This window comes from Diabrotica virgifera, chromosome 4, assembly GCF_917563875.1.
Source record: "Diabrotica virgifera virgifera chromosome 4, PGI_DIABVI_V3a".
NCBI lineage: Eukaryota > Metazoa > Arthropoda > Insecta > Coleoptera > Chrysomelidae > Diabrotica > Diabrotica virgifera.
In genome coordinates, this window is record NC_065446.1 from 118,230,109 (window position 1) to 118,254,509 (window position 24,401).

General features: G+C 33.4%; 1 protein-coding gene across 1 annotated transcript in view; it reads right to left on the reverse strand.

The window, feature by feature from the left end:
- Positions 1-4,693: 4,693 nt before the first annotated feature.
- Positions 4,694-24,401, reverse strand: part of LOC126883138 (platelet-derived growth factor receptor alpha-like) — a 78,502-nt gene continuing 58,794 nt past the window's right edge. The window contains exons 5-6 of the mRNA XM_050648392.1: positions 13,680-13,864; positions 4,694-4,916 (exon numbers count right to left, since the gene is read on the reverse strand). Of these exons, the coding sequence (XP_050504349.1) occupies positions 13,694-13,864 (171 nt within the window). The 3' untranslated portion in view covers positions 4,694-4,916; positions 13,680-13,693. The remainder of the gene's footprint in view (positions 4,917-13,679; positions 13,865-24,401) is intronic.

The window sequence follows — 24,401 nt, forward strand, 5'->3', positions numbered from 1 at the left end:
AAATATTACCGCGTGCTGCAACGAACCAATAGAAAACTCCTAGGTTCCAAATACATATACGGAATTTTTCGATGCTGACGGTAACCGATAAAATTAAACTTTATCACAGTTACTTCGCATTCCACATTTCCATACACAACAGACATGAGGCATATTATCTTTCTAAATTAATTCTTCCAGTGAAAATGTTAAATTAATCCTTGTACAAAACAAAATTACAAATAAACGTAACTAAAATGATCTAGAGCACATTAAGAACTAACAGAATAACATTTTTGTTTGCCTCCCTGTAATATTGATTTAATTTTGACAACATGTTGGAATGCCCTATAGGCCATTTCAAGACTTTGAGGTTTATGTCACCGCCGGGAGGCAATTAATAAGTGTATTCACGTTTGTCTCACTGCAGTTTGCTCATAGTGAAATTTGGGACATCTTGGATATTAATGCACCCTAATATGTCTGTGTAGATTTTGGCATTGGATCCGACCATCACATGTAACACCGTTGCCGTATCCTCTATTTTTTCATACTATTACATTACAATTTTTTGTGATATTATATAGCAGTATTACCTACCTGCTGTCACGACCTCCCTATTCGGCTGTTCGTAGCAACTGAGTACTGAGTGAAAGTGGAAATCAAGATTCGTTAAACGATTCATGTGGACGTTCGTGTGACGTCCACACTGTTGATGCTAAATTACACGTAATCTTACATTATGTCCACTTTACATCAACAATAAATTGAACAAGAAATTGACAAAGTTATTCAAGGCCAAATTTGACGAGTACAAAATGTATGGTTTGTAAAAGAAAATGAAGGAATTTGATGAAATAGAACAATTGGATATGTTTTATTTTGTCAAATTTCTTTCTTTTCTTTTTATTCACGGCAAAATTGGATGTAGAATTGTTTTTTTATAAGTCAAATTTGACCTTGAATAACTTGTTGTCAATTTCTTATTCAATTATTGTTGATGTAAAGTGGACTTTACACGTTACACGTGTCTGGACCCGGCTTAAGGATGCAACTAAACTAGAGATGCACCAGGTCAAACTACACTGCGCGTCAATCTCGAATTTTCCAAACCTGTTTGTTGTCCGATTTAAGTGACCTTTTTAATATGTTAGCCTTATTCTTTAACAATACATATTGGTCTGATAATATTGTTGCTAAACAGGTAAATTTTTATTGTATACCGGGTGGACCAATCAAACTGTGTTTTTTTTCTTTAAGTTCGCAACACCCTGTGGAACATTCTAGCATATATAAAATACTGAATTTAAAACCCAACTATAGCCTCAGGTTTTCTTAACATTCTGTATTTTGATTAAATTGCTTATGTTGGATAGTAAAAATGTCAGGTACTTTAACAACTAGCCATGTTCTTCATCAGTACAGGGTATTTCTAAAGAAGTGCGATAAACTTTAAGGGGTAATTTTGCATAAAAAATAATGACCGTTTACTTTATAAATATATGTCCGTCAATGCTTCGTTTCCGAGATACGGGATGTTGAATTTTTTCTTACAAACTGACGATTTATTTATTGCTCTAAAACCGTTTGAGATATGCAAATGGAAGTTGGTGGGTTTTACGAGATAGTTATTACGCATTTTTTGGCATGCAATTCAGAATTTTATATTCATCATAGGCGTGCATATGGGTAATTACCGTAAAAGGTAATTTTCCAACACGAATAATTCAAAAAGAATTAAGTTTAAAAAAAATTATAGAGCAGTTTTTGCTCAGAATTAGGTTCTCTAGCCACTTCCGTATTTATTTTGACCAAACAATTTTTCTCCCCCGAGAAGGGGTGTGCACCACACCCAAGATAAAAGCGGCATAGGTTATAGAGTAGACTTCGTTTCTTGAGATGATAAACTGATGCATTAGGACGGAATTCGGAGCCAAATACCCTCATTGACTGCACTATAAATAGAATTAAATAAGATTAAATAAAATTAAATAAAATTAGATAAAATTAAATAAAATATTAAATAAAATTAAATAAAAGTAAATAAAATTAAATAAAATTAGATAAATATAAATCGAATTAACCCTTCAACGGCGGATTTTTTTTTCCTAGAAATATGCTGTGCCAGGTTATAATTCCTAATTATTATGATTAAGTTAGGCTCTTTCAATAACTTTTTAACATTTTTTTTTTATTTTTTTGCGATATAAGTGCCGTTACCATATGGTAACACTAGCCGCTAGTGATGTACAAAATAACAGACATTCAAATATCTGTTGCAAACTGTCAAAAATGTTTATTTAGTGTGAAAAATATAGTTACAGTCTATACATATATCAACATTACATTTACAACACATTGTTCGGATGCTTGAGGAGCAACCTTCACCGGCACAACGTTTTCTTTTTTTATCCCTAGTTGGAACTAATAAATGGTCAACCTGGTCATATCTAATATCATCAGACACCCGGTTTAGAGTAACGCTGTTTTTAGATGTAGATGGCCTTCCTGATCCTTTTGAAACTGTTTTGTATTTCTCAAGATAATGCAAAACGATTTGTCTTCTGTAATTTAGCTGACTTATTGGTGGTTTGCTTCTGCATTTTCGCCTAACAGACCATGCATTTACTACACTTGTGTCCAGCAACCAAGTAAAAATGGGTCACCACCACTTTTTCCTTCTGAAGGATATACGATATCTTGAAATATTTTCATCCATCAGGTCGGTTCCTCCCATAAAGCGGTTGTATTCGGTTATAAGCGTTGGACGCGATACCTTTATAATTTTTTTTTTCCTTCTGAGAGAATCTTTTTACTAAACAAGTGGGATTTACTCCATGACAGGTAGAGGCTACGCTAACAACATTATTATCCAGCCACTTCACAACAATGATTCCATCTTCTTTATCAATAGCTGATACGTAATCACCCCTTATCTGAGAATTAGATTTAGATAACATATTTTTCGCGGGTAAAGGACAGCTTTTCGGGATACGGTTGTCACGGATTGTTCCCGTTCCATCAAAGCCGCGTTGTTTCAGGTAATGTAAAATATTGAAACCAGTAAAAAGGTTATCAAAATAAAATCGAAATGGAAGTTTGGACATATTAGGGGAAAAGTCGTCAATCATGTTGATAAGAGGTGCTGCACATTTCCCGAATCCATTTTCATAGAAAGTATTTCCCCTAGGATTGTTCCCTTGGTATACATCGAAATTTACAAGATATCCCGACACAGCATTCAAAAATCATACCTTGTAGCCGAATCGGATTGGTTTTCCTCGTATGAATTGTTTGCTGGGATGTCTTCCAAAATATTTTACCATGGATTCATCAAGATTTAGGTGTTGTTCAGGAACAAAATTTTTAATAAAATTTGCTCGTAGTTTATCCATGAGAGGTCGTAATTTCCACATTTTGTCATTATTATTAGGTTTCGTGTTATCAGCACAGTGTAGATATTTTAGAATCTGCCTAAACCGATCTCTTCGCATGGCATCTGACACAATGGATACGTTCAAGTCCTTTTCTGTACTCCAGTACATGTCTTTTCCAGGCAATTCATGATAACCACTTAGAATCATGATGGCGATGGCGCATTTCATTTCCCCAGAAGTGATTTTAGGATCTGAATGATTTAAAAAGATAGCATATTTTATAGACTGCTCAACAAGTAAGTCAACAGTTTCTTGATCAATAAACTGCTCAAAAATCAGGCTCGAGAAAAGCTTTTTTATTTGGAATTATATCGCCCTTCTTTATCCAAGTGATTTTTTCCTGTCCTGGTCTGGTATTCGGACCTTCATTATCTTGAACAGGCTCGTCTGGCTCTTCATTTATAGCTTGGTTCACTCTTAGTTCTGCTCCAGCTAATAATTGTTGACCACTAAGATTATCGACTAAACCCCCCTCCTCTTCGTCGTCTGAATCTTCATCGGTCAAAACGTTTGCCTCTGGAGGTTCTATAAATATATCTTGAACATCTAAGTCATCTTCATACACCATTTGCAGAGCTTCTTGTAAGGTAAAACCTCTCCTGGAAAAAAATCACGCAATCTTTTAATTGACTCCCATAAACAGATAGCGTTACCATATGGTAACAGGCGAAAAAAACGAACCTAACTAATTATTTGAAAATTAATTATTATTGGCCAGCACACATTATTATTGGCCATCCTATAAAGTACACTTTTACCTATAATTTGTACGTATTATAAACAAATAAAAGTAAACGGAGCAGTTTGAAAGTTACTTACTGTAATCGAAGGTCGCCATAATCCATGATTTGCAAACAAAGTCGTTTTTAACGATCGCTCGATACGCACAACAAGCCGCTGCGAACGTTGAATTAGTACTAACGAGTAGCGATAGCGATACGTATGTAGTAAGGATCCCCTTTCGCCGAGTTCAAATTTCTAACTTCAAAAATATATGGCGGCGCTTGATGTACAACCTTGTAAGCGTTACCATATGGTAACGCTAGCTGTTGAAGGGTTAAAAAAAATGAAATAAAAATTAATTAAATTAAATAAAAAAGGAAATAAAATGAAATAAAACTAAAAAAAAATAAAATAAAATAAATCGAATCGGATCGGATTGAATCGAATATAATCGAATACTTATATAAGTAGTATTCACTTATGTCGGCACTCAGCAAGTGCCACGCTCTTTTTGTTTTGTTCTTTCAGGATCCTGCCAAATATCAAGAAACGCATTATAATTCATAAAATTTATTAATGATTAATATACAAAATATACTAATAGATTTATAATATGTATATATTACATACTTCTATTCAATTGGTAAATTTAAATGGTATAATATGTCAGATATAAGGTATAAGCACCAACACGGGTCCATCACCAGAGCAGATGAAAAAGCAACTAATTTGTTATCGTACTGAATATTATATTATATGTATTATATTATCGTCGTCCTGAAAAATAAACATTCCAATTAATCCTAAATTTAATTACTACAAGTCGAAGAAGCTTTATTAAGAATATTATAGTGAAGTTGAAAGATCACAGGTCAACAAAAAAAATTTTGAGTCTGTTATTTAGTAAACATTTTCTATTTGTATACATCGAATGTATCGAATACATTAGACAATGGGCAGGTCGAACAGTCGAGGAATTTCATCATCAGCATGATGATCGAGAAACTTTTCATCAGCTTGTTAATATGACGATAGCCAACGCTTGAAAACAAGCACGGCACACAAAGAAGAAGATACATCGAAAAGTAAGTATACGGTAGTCCGATAAGTAGACTCGGACAAACATAAGTTTGGGATTGCGATTTGGGATTTCTGCCAGTGGCGGACGGAAACAGGCAGATTTGAAATAAATTTTTATAAGTAAAGCATAATAGTACCTAAATTATATTTAATTAAAGCGAATAATGAATTTGTTTCTTTTTATTTTCATAGTTTGTAATAATTATGAAGCCTATAATCAGTTGCATTTGATAAAATAATGAGCAAAATATTAGGAGTACTTTAATATATGACAAATTCCTCAATACTTACAGTTATGTAATAACATTATCAGGCAGGAAGGAAGGATTACAAGCAAGTGTTTATTTTTACTAATTCTAATATATTTATTTTCTAAACAATAATTCTAAACAAAGTTTTAATTACGATTCTTCGGATGATTCTAAGATATCTATTCTGGAATTTGAATCACTGTCCTCATCCTCAGAAAAGATTTCTTCTGATGAACCAGTATTAATAAAAATTTTTAGGTTTTCCAGCGTAGCGTCTAACAAATGCTCTTTTTCTATTAGGGTGTCTTCATATTTGTTTACGTGTTTACATGTTACCCCATTCTTGTATTAACACTTCTGAAATTTTTTTTTTCGTTATATTTTCAACATCATTTATGTTGATTGTTGTATTATGACTGGCCACCCTACCTTTTACCAAAGCCCATATTTTTTCTATAGGGTTTAACTCCGGATGATAGGGAGGCAAGCAAAGTACTTTGTGTCCGTGCTGTTCAAGCTCATGATCTAATGCATAAACAGGTAGAAAATGTGGTTTATGGACTTGTATAATTTTGTACAATTCTGGCTTGGTTAAGTTTACTGGAAAAGGGATGCTTTTTCTGTAACCACTTTACCATAATATCCTTACGGCTGGCAGATGTCACATTTTTTTCCATTGTTACGTTATGGTAGGATGCATTGTCAACTACCAGAACCGAGTTTTTGGGTAAGTTGGGTAAGAGCTGACTTCTGACCCACTTCATAAAATTAAGGTGGTTCATATCGCCATGATAGTCACCACTCTTGGATCCTGAAAGCAAAAATATGAAATTATTGTACAAATTTTTTTAGATGATTTCTCGGCGAATTACAATAATAATTTTATATTATTATCTTTACTTAATGTTCCGTTATCAAAAGCTTTTTGCCGAACGACCTTTGCCTTGTTATTAGTTTCATAGACAGCCTTTTGTGAAATTTTTTTAACAGTAGAATTTGGTTTAGTGTGAAACTTAATTATAAAAGTAATTATGGCTTACATCATTGTTACTGTTATTAAAATTAACTTTTTAATTAAAAACATGTACCTGATTTAGAAATTAACAGAGCGTTAGGTACAAATCCAGTCTCTCCTCCAGCATGAACAATAATCAGGCTTTTGCCCTTAGAAATTGGTTTCTTGAACGTTTTTCCACTTTGATCTCCCCAGTAATATGGTGGAGTACGGCTGCTATGTATACAGGGTGTTTGGTAAAGAATGGGCCATAGCTTAACCTCAGGTTCCTGAGGTTAAAATAGGCCGATTTAAGCTAACTTACCTTAGTACAAAGTTTATAATAACCGAGATACAGGGTGTCAAAATTAAACTTTTTTTTTTTATTTATTATTGAGTATTTCCTGACAGGTATGAAATAACAACATGAAATTTGGTACGTTGGGGTTTTTTGGGTCGAGAAAACTAAATTCCCTACCAAAAATTATGTATTGCCCAGAGGGCGCCACATACGCCTTTCAGCACTCATTTATTACGTTCAATTTTTTTTATCCCTCACTCTGTATAATTCTGACATTAAAATTTTTATTCTCCTGTTAGTTTTACTTAAAATAGGTATACTTCTTTCATCTCCCTAAACTCAACCGTTTTCGAGATAAACGCATTTTAAATCTGCGATACACCATCATTTTTAGCATAATATCATTGTAGTTACACCCGAAAAATAACTTAAAACCATAAAATTATCCAAAAATGTATCGCAAATTTCTTCAAATGGAATTTGCGATGCAATGACACAAATTTGAGAACTGGCAAAATTATTATGGTTTTAAGTTATTTTTCGGGTGGAACTACAATGATATTATGCTAAAAATGATGGTGTATCGCAGATTTAAAATGCGTTTATCTCGAAAACGGTTGAGTTTAGGGAGATGAAAGAAGTATACCTTTTTTAAGTAAAACTAATAGGAGAATAAAAATTTTAATGTCAAAATTATACAGAATGAGGGATAAAAAAAATTGAACGTAATAAATGAGTGCTGAAAGGCGTATGTGACGCCCTCTGGGAAATCCATCATTTTTGGTAGGGAATTTAGTTTTCTCGACCCAAAAAACCCCACATACCAAATTTCATGTTGTTATCTCATACCTGTCAGGAAATATTCAATAATAAATAAAAAAAAAAGTTTAAATTTGACACCCTGTATCTCGGTTATTATAAACTTTGTACTAAGGTAAGTTAGCTTAAATCGGCCTATTTTAACCTCAAGAACCTGGGGTTAAGCTATGGCCCATTCTTTACCAAACACCCTGTATAAGTTTCATCAGTATAAATTATGTTTCTACCCTCAGATCGAAATTTAATCAGCTGCTTTAAATACTCTGTTCGTTTTAAACAAATGTCATAACTTTCCATTAGGACACTCCTATTGTATTCGGTTTTTCTCCCCCTGTAATTTGTTCGAGATAATTTGTTAACTTTAACAATACTTACGTCGATTTACTTAAAGGTATTAACAGGTTTTCGGTTGTTTTGAAATGTGCTGCCTCTTGTTCCATAAATGTAGTAACATTATAAATGATTGCCTTTGCTTGGCTATTCAATCCCAGCCCTTTGATTCCTATCTTTTTATGAGGCATATTGTTAAATAACTAATCACTAAACTTACCACACTAGAGATACACTAAATGTCTTAATAATACACTAATTACTACTATTAATATACCAAACACTAAGCTAAAAACTATTAATAAAATATCCAACACGATCAAATCGTTAAACACTCTCTGCGATATGTAATGCACTTCTAACTACGACACTGGCGACCAGCAAACTGGCCGTTTCCATGGTAACGCTAGTAAACAAGAACCACTGCGCATCATCGAGTTATGAATCATATTCCCAAACTTATGTTTGTCCGAGTCTACTTAGCCTCTCCACCCGAGGGCGCCACTATTGCAAGAGAAATCTACTATCGTGTAATACTACATTCCTGTAGACGGCGTATGTCAAAATCTCAGCCAAATCGCACTATGTAGTAGTTTTGTTTTGACTGCGTGTATAAGACAGAGACATGTAAAGAGGATAGACTTGGCTAGGGATATGCCACTCAATGCATCGAAGTGTAAAAAACGCCGACATGGGATTAAGCGGTCTAGCCATCTTTGTCGGTCACATGCGCAGGGTCGCTTGATTAAAAGAGATAGATAGACCACCGATCGACTGTTTCCATGCTGTTTCCGTTTTTTTGGTGAGTATGCCGAGTCTAGGCTTAATATGTCAATGGTATAAGAGGGTGTGTCTGGGGATTTTAGAAAAATGAGAAAAGAGCAATATTGACCAGTAATTCAATTCTTGTTTTTAGAAGGGAAATACGGCAGCAAAATCAAAAAGCACGTGGTTGCTGTGTATAGTGACTCTTCTTCTTCGATGGCGATCGACAAAAATTGGTTAACGAGTTTCAACGTGGTCGCACGTCGGCATTTGATAAGTCACTCCTAGGTGCCCCGAAAATGGCTACCACGGAGGATAACGTGAAAGAAATCCACGATCTCGTTCTGGCAGACCGCCAACTGAAGGCGCGCGAGGTAGCAAACACAGTTGGCATCTCAAAAAATTGCGTGGGTCATATCTTGCATAACATTTTAGGCATAAGAAAGTTGTCGTCGTGATGAGTGCCGCATTTGCTCAATACGGACAATAAGCGCAACGATGAGACCACTTCAGAGCAGTGTCTGAGGCTGCTTAAGCGTAATTCAAAGAAGTTTCTACGTTGTTTCATAACCGTCGACGAAACATGGTTCCACTGGTACACATCAAAGACCAACGAACAGTCGATAAAGTGGACGTCACCCCACGAACGTGCTCTGAAAAGGGAGAAGATTGGGTGCGTTCGGACGACCACAGCGGCTGGACAGCTGAGCCAGCGGTAACGTTTAGACGACACAGCTGGAAGTCAGCTGCTGAGAGATTTACTAAGCTTTTACTATCCGCGCTGAATACAACCACTTAGCCGATTTCTGCTGGCAGTCAGCCGCTGTGGTCGTCCCAACGCAACCATTGTCTCATCGACCAGAGAGGTGATAACCACGATTTTCTGGGATTCACAAGGTGTGATCTATATCATCTATATCATCTATATCATCTATATCATCTATATCAAGGGCAAAACGGTCACAGGGCTTACTGTGTCACATTATTGGGCCGATTCGACATCGAATTTAAAAAACAGCTCCAATTGGGGAAGCAAAAAGTACTCTTCCACCATGACAACCCACCAGCTTACACCTCCGCCGTCGTTATGGCCAAATTGGTTGAATTGAGCTACAAACTGCTGTCCTATCCACTGTATTCTCTAGATTTGCCACTGTACGACTTCTTTTTCTTTCCAAACTTGAAAAAGTCACTTGGCGGGCGTAAATTTATGTCGAAGAAGGAGTTCATCACCGCCACGGAAGCCTACTTTGCAGACCTAGAGAAGACGTATTTTTCAGACGGGTTAAAGAAGGTGGGGCATCGCTGGGTAAAGTGTATCGAACTTAAAAGAGATTAAGTTCAGAAATAAATTACAACTTTTCCAAAATTTTCATTAACAATGACCTCTTCATTATCACCTTCCATTGTTAACTATACAAATTTTATTTTTGTTTCTTTTATTAGTATATAACATTAAACGTTTTCGTTTTTCATAATTTATTTGTTTCATGTTTCACGTTTCATGTTTTATGTTTCACGTTTCTTTGACGTGCGGCCTCCCTTAGGCAAGCCGCACATCACATCATGAAACGTAAAACATGAAACGTAAAACACGTTTCATGAAAATTAAACACAGGTAAACAAATCTTGAAGTCCGCCTACCAATTAAACGAGTGTGATTCATGCTCATAACACATTTTTATTTTCGGAAAGTTTCATAAATGGCCGGACGTCTATTTGTTTAGCAGTGTTTTATTTCCATGAAACGTGATTTACGTAAATCACATATTATAAAGTTTGATATACTCATTTATTGTTAATATAATTACGAAAAAAGGTCGGAATTGCAAAAAAAATTATTTTCGCAATAACTATAGTAAAAATTAATGTACACGTTTGAAATTTTTGTCAAATGAGGGTTCTTTGGTGCTTAATATGTGATAAAAAGTTTAAAGCGATTCATTCAGATGTTTAAATTTTATTCGAATTGTTTATCTCAGAGAGCATTTTTTTGCAATAACATAAGTCAGAAAATAATTACGTTAGAACCATTCCACAGGTGTCAAATGGAAGAGCATGAGCTATATTTTCAACTTGGTTTAAAGAAAACGAATAAAAAATGCATTTATTAGTAATAAATAATTATGCAAAATGTTCTGAAGCTATTTCCTTGTGGCATTTTTACAATCAACTATTTTTAATGGGAATAAGCCACAATTTTACCAAAAAAATGATTTTATTAACGTTTTTCGTTAAAAAATGATTTTATTAACGAAACGTTAATAAAATCATTTTTTTGGTAAAATTGTGGCTTATTCCCATTAAAAATAGTTAATTATGCAAAAGTATCGTAAATTTTTCCTTATAAACTTTTTGAATAACTTTTTCCAAAAAAATTAACTTTTTTACCCTGTTTTAAGTGCACAACTACCAAGTAATGTTATTTATATCATAATTGATAAAAAATTGTAATAAATATTATATAATTTCTTATATAACAAAATAAAAAGTTTATAAGGCAATATTTACGATACTTTGCATAATTATTTATTACTAATAAATGCATTTTTTATTCGCTTTTTTAAACTAAGTTGAAAATATAGCTCATGCTCTTTCATTTGACACCTACTGTGGAATGGAAAAACCTCTAACGTCATTTTTTTCTGACTTATGTTATTGCAAAAAAAATGCTCTCTGGGATAAACAATTTGAATAAAATTTAAACAATTGAATGAATCGCTTTGAAATTTTTATTACATATTAAGCACCAAAGAACCCTTATGTGACAAAAATTTCAAAGCTGTACACTATTTTTACAATAGATATTGCGAAATTAATTTTTTTTGCAATTCCGACCTATTTTCGCAATTATATTAACAATAAAAAATGAGTATATCAAACTTTTGTAATACGTCATTTTAAAGCTTTTTCCATAATCTCAAAGATATTTGTACATGAAAAAACCATAAGTTTCACTGCTTTCCATTGATTTGAAAAAAGGGAAAAATACCATTTTTTGACTTTGACACTTAATTGTTTATAAATAAAAATGGCCGCCAGATCCTACGCAGGAAATAGTTACAATTTGCTCTTATAGGTATAACCTGTCGAAAAACGCTTCAGTACCCTGGCTGCGGGAGTGTCATGGAAAAAACCTTATTACCCTGGACTATTACCCATGTACAAGTGTTATTTACAAATTTGTATAATTTACCCCCATATTTTCACCGAAACCACCTAAAAAAAGGAAAATAGTAAAGAAAATATGCAAAAATTGAATCTGGGCCAGCACTGTGGCTTTAGGGTGCAAAGAAAGTAAAATATGTATAGGTCATCATGTGTTGCAGACAGTGTGTTATTTTATTTGTTATAAGTACGTTATCAATAAAATGAATAGGTGACGAAAAAAAAACAAAAACTTTAGCGCGCCAAAGCATTTCTGAGGTTTACGGCGCATTGTGCCGTAACGGTTGCTTATTATACGAAAAAATGCGTACGACCTTATTTGTAAAGTAATTAGTGGTCTTTAATTCTGTATAATCTTTGTTTCAAAAAAATATATAGGTAATGAGAAAATCGTAACAAAATGCCCGCCAAACTTATTTTCAGGGATAGGGGTAGTTTCCGCAGGGATGTTGCAATAACCATAATATATATTTATAAAAAACCCTACTGATAAAGTAGGATTTCTCCCTACCCCCTTTAAAGGGATGAACATGGGTGTTCCGGGGCGAAATCTTTTAAGAAAAAGCACCCCTTGATATAGCAGAAAAAAAATAAAACCGGACCTATAGTAAATAATGGAAAGTGATGACGACCGAGGTCGTTGCTGTTGTGGCAACTCTTTTATTACTGTGCAAAAATCATAACTATAGTTAACCATAGTACATAATATTTGATTGCAAACGAATTAAATAATCATCTTTCTAAATTTCAATCATTTTATAGAATAAGAATTTAAACATTTACATTGTTTTATTGTGCGTCATATTAAAAAAAACGATATTTTCTTGTTATTGTCTATTCGAGTACCACTCGGTCACAGTATCCCAGGTTATAATTGTACAACTCTTCGTTCTGCTCCACCTTACCTATTCAAAACAATGAAACTGAAATCGAAAAATAGAACACGTCCTATTTCATGAAACACGTTTCAAGAAGATAAACATGTTTCACGGGCATGAATCACACTCGTTTCATAGATGGGCGGGCGTCTATTTGTTTAGCAGTGTTTTATTTCCATGAAACGTGTTTCACGTTTTATGTTTCATGTTTCACGTTTCATGCGCTTGGTGTGCGCATTCTGAAGATAAAAATGTTTCACACGCATGAATCACACTCGTTTCATTGGTATGCGGTCTTCTATTTGTTTAGCATTGTTTTATTTTCATGAGACGTGTTTCACGTTTCATGTTTTATGTTTTACATTTCATTGTTCTTTGGTGTACGGCTTCCCTTAGACATTAATGAAAGAGTTGCCCCGACAGGAATGACCTCGACATCACTTTCCATTGTCAACTATACACATTTTATTTTTGTTATTAGATACTCTTAGGCCCGGTACTTTATGTCTCGATTAACAGCCGGTTAGTTAACCGGGGTTTAATCGGGACCTCTTTAGGGTCTCCTGCGTTGTAATAAATGCAATTACAAGTATTATTATAATTATAAATAAGTATAATAATAATTACAATTGCATTTATTGTAACGCAAGAGACCCTAAAGAGGTCCCGATTAAACCTCGGTTAACTAACCGGCTGTTAATCGAGACATAAAGTACCGGGCCTTAGTATATCACATGAAAGGGCTACTTTTTTCACAATTTATTTGTTTCATGTTTTAAGTTTCATATTTCATGTTTCTGGTTTCATGTTTCAAGTTTCATGTTCCTTTGATGTGCCTCAGAAAGACGAAGACGAATTATTGATACCAGTATTGCTGGATACGGTATTAAACTGAGAGTCAGTAACATATTAATTTTGGTTCTTTGGAAACGTTCAAGATCACATAGTACTTACCTTATAGAAGAACTTTAGTCAACAGCCGTAAAATGTACCACTGTTTCTTGCATGAATGCATTTTTTGTAAAACGGCACGAAAATACTCTTTCTTCATCGAAGTTTGTATCATTAGTAGATATGCCGTAATACTTTTCATACCAGTACATGGTGTTTGTTTCTTCCAAAAGCACATTTAGTGGAACCTTAAAGAAAATAAAAAGGCAAGTTGTAAATATACAAATCGAAAAATTCGTGACACGTTTTACGTTATACAGTGTTAATTGGTCATATTTTGAAGTTTTAATTAAATAAAAAGGACGAAAACAAAACATTTGTCGACGAATCATGTCTATTCGTCAACCAAATAATAGATGATAAAACTCGCCATATTCTCTTCTTTTTTAAATATTTCGTGCACCCAAAGCCGATGTTTCCGTCGTAATTTTGCATTTTCGTCTGTTTCAATCTCAGCACAAATTGCACTTACTATTTTATAACCTCTTCTCCGACGAGCTCTCCATGGCAAATGATTATTTTTCCAAAGCCGTGCCGTGCTGGGCTGTGCTGAGCCGAGCGTTCATAATGGGTTTCCGGCTCAGGAGCTTGATCTTAACAAAGTATATCATGTGGGGTCTATTATAAATATTACAGGGTGAAATTTGGAAATTATACAATGTGAAAACTACTTATGAACTAAAACTGTTTGAGTCTTTCTTTGAGAAAATTATAAAAACGCTGGTACACGGCAACTTACAAATTTCAATGTACGCTTTTTAAATATAAATTTAAATGTACAGGGTGATTCACGCAAGTCTGGTATAGCCCATCACCTTTATTTTGAATTGAACACTATGTATGTTTCTCTATTTTTAAAAGCTTCTTAATAACTTGCTCTTAACAAACTATACCTATTATGAATAATACAAAATGATGAAATACGGGTGTAACAAAAAGGAAGGTCATAAACTAAATCACATAATTCTAGGACCAAAAATAGTTCAATTGAATCTAATTTACCTTAGTACAAAGGAGCACATAAAAAAAGTTACGGCCATTTGGATTAACAAAACGAAAATCGATTTTTTCCAATACATAATATATCGAAAACTATTAGAGATTTTTTATTGAAAATGAACATGTGGCATTATTACGGCAGGAAAATCTTAAAAAAAGAACAATAAAATTTGTGCACCTCATAAAAATTTTATTGGGGTTTTGTTCCCTTAAGCCAAGCGTCCACAGACCCGCATCGTACGCAACGGATTTTAGTTTGCCTTACAATGATTGCCGATAATGCGATCCGTACGATGCGGATCAGTGGACGCGGCTACATAAGTTTCTGTACAAAGCAAACTAAAATCCGTTGCGTACGATGCGTCCGATGCGTACGATGCGGGTCTATGTACGCTTGCCTTTAGAACCCCCAAATTTTTGTGTGCGTTCCTATTAAATTATTATTGTGGTACCATTATTGGCCTGGATCCCGCGTACCAAAAAAAAGTTTAGCAAACTGAAAATTTGTTAATAGCTTAACGGTGTCTAGTCGGACAAACTTTGATGTATGGGTACACTGGAACAGAGGAAGCTTTAATTGTGGAACGTGATTTTAATTGTGGAACGTGTCATCCTGACAAGTTTATGATTGTGAAAACTAGCAGGTTGTTTTTAGATTTTTGAATAGCAAACTTTATATAATATATGAAAAATGTTTGTCCGACAAATATGTTGGGCATTTTAATAAGTCCGACACGTAGAACATGTCAAACGACAGGAATTATGTTGGTGGTAAGGTAAATAGCAGTCTGATTTTTGCATGAAAGTTTAATGAAGGAGTAATAATCAATTGGAAGTTCTTTCCGACAAAATACATGGGACGTTTTCATAGTCTGATGTTCTAAACCTATAACTTGTTTCACAATTAAAACTTCCCCTGTGTAACACATCAAAGGTTTGTCTGACTAGACACCATTAAGCTATTAACAAATTTTCAGCTTGCTATTAATAAACTTTTTTTTGGTAAACGGGATCCAGGCCTATTAGTTAAACACAACTTTTTGCCTGTCAGTACTTTTTCTTTAAGCCCGTTTTTTGCAGATATTTTGAACAATTTGAACTTCCACCACATATTTATTTTATAAATGGCTAAGTAAAATTATAGACTAGAATATTATCTACATAATATTATTATTACCAGGTCTCTATACTCTTACTTAAGGAGGTAGACGCAAAATCTTGGTACAATGCTATTTTCCGAGGGCTGGAAGTCCATGAAAACTTTTATGATGTTTATTTTAATAAGTTACAGGGGTAAAAAAAAGGGAAAATATAGTGTGATTTTTAATTTCAAATATTTCATTCAAACGAAACTTTTTATTTATTCTAATGGTAGGGGAGCCCAAACTGGGATTTTTGTAGTTACTCGGGCGCGTTAGATTATCACATGGGGAGTACCCTGTAAATGTACCTCTACCATATATTGGCCCTTATTACAGGGGAGTTCGTTAAGGGAGTTCCGAAAAAAATCTATCCTTAAAAAAACTTGAAATCGTTAGATTAAGATAAGGTAAGTTAAGTACATGCAAAATATTGTATATTTCAAAAATCTGACTATTTGAGCGGGGCATAAGGAAATGGGTGAGTCACAAAGCTTCATAAAAAAAAAGCGAAAATTTCGCGAAATAAACGTCAGATCAAAATCCTAAAAAATACGTGTTCAATATTTTTCACTAATCTATCGAATGAAACCAAATACGACCCCACCCGGAGAAGGGGTCCATAATTATTATTGCAGAATTGGATTCTTCACGTAAAAATAAGCAACTTTTATTCGAGACATTTTTTAGAATTATGGATAGATGGCGCTATAATAAATCGGAAAAAACGATTGTTGGAAATGGAAAATTTTATTATAAAATGGAAAGTTCCCCACTTTACGGAAAACTTAACTTAACTTTTTTTGGTTTTAGGACCTACTCTTACACAACCCAATAGGTCCCCATAACGCTCGAGTAACTGCAAATTTAGCATAATTTCCTCCCCTACTATAAGGCTTTCAGCCCTCGGTAATTATGTAATCTTTCATTCTGCGTTTAAATCTTTTAAATTTAATTTATTGGTTTTCTCAGGATCCGAAAAAATGAATGCATCTAAATATCATTGGACCAAGATTTTGCGCCTATCCCCTTAACGATTTACAAAATATGTTGTGGATTTTAGAAATGTTCAAAATATCTTGACAAAAACTGGCTTACCGAAAAAATACTAAGAAGCAAAAAAGTTTTAAAAACATTGTGTTTAACTAATGGTACCACAATAATAATTTAATTGGAACGTACAAAAAAATTTGGGGATCTAATGGAACAAAACCTCCATAAAATTTTATGGGGTGCACAAATTTTACTGTTATTTTTTTAAGATGTTACTGTCATAAGAAAGTCTGGATAATTCGATGTAAATATCAGGATCGAATTGTTTTCTAATGCCGTTTTGTCTGATTCTTCTCGATAGACAATGGTAAATAAATGGTTGAAGTGTGAAGTAAGAACATGGTTTAATTGACAGCTACTGATAATTACACTATAGTTGTTAATTAGGTAACTTTCTATAATAGACTGCCCTTAATGACAGCTGCTGATAATTACACTCTAGTAACGTAACTTCAAACAACGACTTACGCACTTGTTAACGAGGTAACTATTCTAAATAGACTGCGACTCAAAATATTCCCTTTGACTAAGTTATAATTTAATCAAAATATACAAAACATCAATAACTTGCGTAGTAACAAGAACAATGAACTTGCAAACTACAGTTTAATCAAGCTATTCCAAGACTTAGGAAGGTTAAATGGAAATACCACGATTTGGCAATTTATTTAGGTTACAGAAAGTTCACTGGACTGTAATAATTAAAATATTACACGATATGTCTCCCAATGTTTCAAGTATACCAAAATTATTCCCGCCCAAAGGGTGGTAGTCTTCAGGTTCTTTCCAATGTTAAGTAGCTAAGGGAGAATGAGACATCTTTAATCGGCGAACACCAAGTTAATTCTGTCTTTTAATTAAGTATATAATTTTCAACAATCAAACTATGTTCTTGCAATCATCCACATGTTGCTTATTCAGCACCCATGGCTCAATATTTAGAACTCCTAATATTTAAATAAATATATATAATATAAATATAAATAGATATAATAATATAAATATATAATATATTTAATATAAATATACAGCGTGTCTGCGTAACTTGGAACCATATGGTAAACTTTTTTATTATAAATTTTACGAAAAAAAGTTATTCTTGATAAAGTGCTCTGCATAATCTTAAACCTAAGATACAATCATCAGATATCAAATTTTATCAACAGTGTACGAGGTATGTCAAAAAATATTAATTTCGCTCAAGAATAAAGTGCCTTTATAGTTGACAACGGGAAAACGGAAAGGCGATCGGACCAGATGGGATTTACGTAGAAACACTAAAGCTTTTAGGTATCGAGGGCATTAAGATACTTACGAAATTGTTCAACTTAATCTATGAAAGCGGCCAAAAAAACACAGAGCCACAAAATGCAGCGACTATCGCACCATCAGCCTAATGAGTCATGTATTGAAAACGTTTCTTAGAATCATTCATCAAAGAACATATAGAAAAATTGAGGAAAGAATCTCAAGTACTCAATTCGGTTTTCGCTGTGGCCTTGGAACGCGTGATACACTATTCGCAACCCAAGTTTTAATTCAAAGACGCAGAGATGTAAATCATGACGTTTTCATGTGCGCGATTGATTTTGAAAAGGCCTTTGATAAAGTTCGCCATGAAAAAATGCTACATATTCTCAAAACTACCGGTCTGGACGGTAGGGACATTAGAATAATCGCAAATTTGTATTGGGGCCAGGCTGCATGTATTAGGGTTGCGAATCAGTGCTCTGAAGAAGTAAAAATCAAACGCGGAGTTCGACAAGGCTGTATATTGTCACCAATGTTGTTTAATCTTTACGCTGAAACAATCTTAAATGAAGTCTTGGAAAACGCAAAAGAGGGAATACTCATTAATGGTATGCTTATGAACAATATCAGATACGCAGATGACACCTTGTTGCTGACTGGATCAATTGAACATCTTCAAGCGTTATTGAATCGAATGGTGGCATTCTGCGCGATATATGGACTCAAACTCAACGCAAGAAAAACAAAGTTTATGGTTATTAGTAAACAGGCAGCCGTAAATAATAATAACTATAACGTAACAATCGGTAATGACTCAATTGAACGAGTAAGTAATCTTGTATATCTGGGTACTCATATTAATGAAAGCTGGAACCCTAGTACAGAAATAAAAAGTAGAATTGCCAAAGCAAGAACAAGTTTTATGAAATTTAAGAAAATCCTGTGCAGTCATGATCTAAATTTGGAACTTCGCATAAGAATGGTCAGATGCTATATATTCCCAGTACTACTTTACGGGGTTGAAGCATGGACACTGACAGAATCGCTTTTAAAAAACCTAGAAGCATTTGAAATGTGGGTCTACCGCCGTATTCTGAAGATCAGTTGGGTAGAAAGAGTCACAAACGAAAGGGTTTTGCAACGTTTGAATAAAAGTTACGAAGTAGTGAACACGGTTAAAAGGCGCAAATTGGAATACTTTGGTCATATAATGCGTCACCCAGAAAAATATGACATACTTCACCTTGTCATGCAAGGTAAAATAATGGGAAAAAGAAGTGTGGGCCACCGTACAACTTCTTGGCTTAAAAACCTACGCCAATGGTTTGGGAAAACTAGCACTGAACTATTGCGTGCGGCTGTAAATAAGACAATGATTGTTAATATGCTGCGCAACATGAGAGCCAACGATCGACAAGCGGTCTCGGCACCTTAAGAAGAAGATAGTTGACAATATCGACAATTGTTATTAAGAACAGTTGTTTGGAATTAAAAATTATGTTATAATATGCAATTACATTCTTCTCGTTGAAAAAATAAATTTTGAGAATGTTTCTCAAATTACGGACACTCAACATCATTTTATTTATGATAACTCCGTTATTATTAATTTTACGAAAAAAAAGTTATTCTTTATAAAAAGTTCTGCATAGTCTAGCGACCAAGACACAATTATAAAATATTAAATTTTATCAATTTTATACGAGGTATGTCAAAAATATAAATTTTGCCCAAGAATAAAAATACCGTTATAGTTCAAAACATTTTAAGTAGATGGATGTAATTGAATATTGAAACATAGTTTTTAATCCCGAATAACTTTTTATAATAACAATTTTCAATATTGTGAAAAATAAAGGTACTTTACTCCACAGCATAATTCATATTTTTTTATATACCTTGTATAAAATTGCTAAAATTTAATATCAATTGCATCTTGATTGTTGGACTATGCAGAACTTTTTATAGAGAATAACTTTTTTTCGTAAAATTAATAATAACGGAGTTATCATAAATAAAATTGATGTTCATTATCCTTAATTTGAGAAAAATTTTCAAAATTTATTTTTTTAATTACAAGAATGTAATTCCATATTATACCATAATTTTAAATTCAGAACAACTTTTCTTAATAAGAATATTCCATATTGTCAAATATAAAGGCACTTTACTCTTGAGCGCAATTCATATTTTTTGACATACCTTGTATAATATTGATAAAATTGAATATCTGATGATTGCGTCTTAGGTTTAAGACAATGCAGAGCACTTTATCAGGAATAACTTTTTTTCGTAAAATTGATATTAAAAAAGTTTTCCATATGGTTCCAAATTACACTGTATATAATATAAATATATGCCAAGACATCATAATAATTTAAAATTAAAAATCGACCAATTTCGAAATTTGTCCTTAAAGTCGTTGGTGTACGAAATAACGAATTTATTGCTTTAATTTGCACCATACTGTTGTATAGGCAAAGGCAATACACTTTACATAACCACAGTTCGCACTTTATCCACATTTATTATTACATGTCAATAGATACATTTTAAGTTAGCATGGTATGCTCACCAAAGCCAGGTTTTTGAAATGCCATGGAAATGGAAATTGCTGTAATGTGTATTCAATACTTAATAGTACATATTTAATAAAATTACTGAAGTTAGTATACAACAAAGTCTTTATTAATAAATAATACAATATAATTACATACATATTACTGTATTTATATATTCAGTTAAACACAAAACTGATACAATACAATATATTGATACATAGTTTAAAAATTGATTTGTATTTAGCTAATTTAAAAAATACCATTACTTAAATTTCGATAAATTATTAATTTCAAGATTTTATGTATTTAACGTCTCGACGGAAATTATATACAGGGTGTTTGGTAAAGAATGGGACATAGCTTAACCGTAGATTACTGAGCTTAAAATAGGTCGATTTAAGCTAACTTACCTTAGTACGAAAGTTGATAATAACCGAAATACAGGGTGTCAAAGTTAAACTTTTATTTTATGTATTCTTGAATATTTCCTGACAGGCATAGGGTAACAACACGAAATTAGGTAAGCGGGCCTACCGGGCTTTGGACGAGAACTCTAAATTCGCCATTAAAAATGATTTATTACCCAGAGGGCGCCACATCCGTATTTCAGCGCTCATTTAATTAGTTCAATTTTTTTTATTACCCACTCTATATTGGGACCGTGCAAGTTGCGCAAAGCGACACCTATTTCTACGCTCTGCACTTTTATTCACAGTTTTAATTGTATTGACCAATTACGTTAGTCCTGGTTGCTGGATAATTGTCAAGGCCATAGCCCAAAAAAATAATAAGGAGAAAAAATAAGATTCAGGTTATGTGATGAAAACGTAAACAATTGTATGTAGTAAATAAAATGAGTTATTAAAATGCAGTACTGCAAGCAAAATACAATTAATTAAATTTACCTTTATATAATAATTGCATATCATATGAATATTTTGGAGCAACATATAATTTTTCTCCTTCAATGACAGTAGATATGAAATGTACGTCAATTTGACAATTTCAATTGACAATATGAATTATTTAAGAAAGTTGCAATAGTTCTCCGCTATTCGCGCACGATCGTTTCACGTCTCCCTTCCAAGTACTTGCACACCGCGAATACTTTTTGAATCAAAACTTTTATTCTCTTAATATTTTTACTTAAAAAAGATATACTACATTTATATCGCTAAACTTAAATGTTTTCGAGATTTTAAACGCATTTTAAGTCTGCGATACAACATAATTTTTTGCATAATACCATTGTAGTTACACCCGAAAAATAACTTAAAACCATTATAATTGTGGCAGTTCTCATATTTATGTCATTGCATCGCAAATTCCATTTGAAGAAATTTGCAACACATTTTTGTAAATTTTTATGGTTTTAAGTTATTTTTTGGGTATAACTACAATGATATTATGCAAAAAATTATGTTGCCTCGCAGATTTAAAATGCGTTTATCTCGAAAACAGTTGAGTTTAGCGAGATGAATGTAGTATATCTTTTTTAAGTAAAAATATTAAGAGAATAAAAGTTTTGATTCAAAAAGTATATAGAGTGGGTAATAAAAAAAATTGAACATATTAAATGAGCGATGAAAGGCGTATATGGCCCAAAAAACACCCATTTACCAAATTCCGTATTATTATCCCATGCCCGTTAGGAAATATTCAAGAATAAACAAAATAAAAGTTTAATTTTGACACCCTGTATTTCGGTTATTATCAACTTTCGTACTAAAGTAAGTTAGCTTACATCGACCTATTTTAACCTCAGGAATCTAAGGTTAAGCTATGGCCCATTCTTTACCAAACACCCTGTATAATTTCAGAATTTCACCATGTACTACCTATTAGACTATTAGGATATTATTATTATTATTCATAATAGGCGCTAAATAATATTATTGTTTATTAAGATCAGCTTATTAAGGAGATTTTAAAACCAAATATATATAGAGTGTTTCATCATTAAAAATGAAGATAATGAACTATCCAAATTTGCGTGAATCACTCTGCGCATTAAAATTTATGTTTATATACCTACATTTGAATTTAAAAGTTGACGTGTCCCATCGTTTTATTTAGTTCTCTAAAATAAGAACACAAACAATCCTATTCCATCAGTGGTTTCCATACTTTAAAATTTCAAAATTTCACCCTGTAATATTCATAATAGACCCTAAATTATACAGTTCTTGGAAATGAGGTTGTTAAAGAACTTTTAAAAAGATAAAAATATACAGGGTATTCCATTAAAAATAACGCTTCTGGACTATTCTACCCTTACGTGAATCACCCTGTACATTGAAATTTATGTTTAAAAAGCGCAAATTTACATATACATAAAAACCAAGGGGTTTTTTAAAACAACGACAGAAATAATTTTATTCCATAAGTGAGTTCCACCCTCTATATACGTAGGTGGCTAATGCCTTAAATTATTTAATATCCGACTGGTATATTATTTAACAAATAATGACATGATTTCGAAGTCAGTTAAGTAGTATAATATAATGCCCAAGGACGTTATTTTGAAAAATAACGCCCTAGGACATTAAATTTAAATAACTAGTTAAATATTGTCAAGTTGACAAATATCAACCTAAGTAAAACTACGGTTACCACAATTACGTTAACGACTATTGCTGGTAAATGTACCTACTTATTTGAAAACTAATTAATTCAAAATTCATTCAATTTTTTTGCATATAAAGTATAATTTAGTCAGACATTAAACGTTTAAGGTACCACGGGTATTATAGATAATAATGCTTTCGGTAAACGTATACCTCTCGGGCCAAAGGCCCTCGATATATACACCATTAACCTCAAGAGCTATAATACCCTTTGTACCTTAATAACTATCATGTCATACCTGTTTAATATTGCGTATTTATAACTTAGTTACGAACCACGTAATGGTATACTTTAGGGCCGCACGGGCATAAAGAAATTATTGCCATGCTCATAGAAAGCAACAAAAATCAAACATTTACGCATTCAGTATTATTTTCTGCCATCCATTGTTGAAATTTAGCGTATTCCTTGTCGTACGTTTCTTTGGATTTTTTTCGGTAACAGATTCTCAGTCGCTTTTTTGTCTTTTTTAACCCTAGAAGCTCACACTTGGGTGTGAGATACCCACCGCGACACTTAACTGCATGTAGCTTGCGCAGCTGCATTTCAATGGTAAAGGCCCATTTATACATATCAGGGCCGTGTCCGTTCCGTGTTAAGACAGGGCCCGGTCTAAAAAAACAATACGTACTCTCATGAGCATGTTTATACATTGGCGTTTCCCGGACGGAGCCCGTTCGGGCCCGGTCTGAAATTAATCCCAGCCGATATTTTTGCTGTCGGCACTGGCGATGCACGAAAATGACACGGATCGCAGGGACTTGTATAAACACGATTTTATTGTTTTGTGAACGCGACTGCTGGAAAACAGACAAGCAATAGATATTGTGAGGTGAGATCTTCTATCCAAGCCGAAATATTTTCAACTATCTTTTACACAGATATATGTAATAACATTTTCCTCTCTTATTCAGCCCGGTACGCACACTGCCACAACCCGGTTGTATGTGAATATCGCAATAAAAATACCCGGACTCGGCACTGACCCGGAACAGACACGGCCCGGGTATGTATAAATGGGCCTATGCTGCTTTATGTAAATTCAGCCTCCAGTCTGCCAAGGACAGGTGTGTAGTTGCGGTCTCATTTGAGCA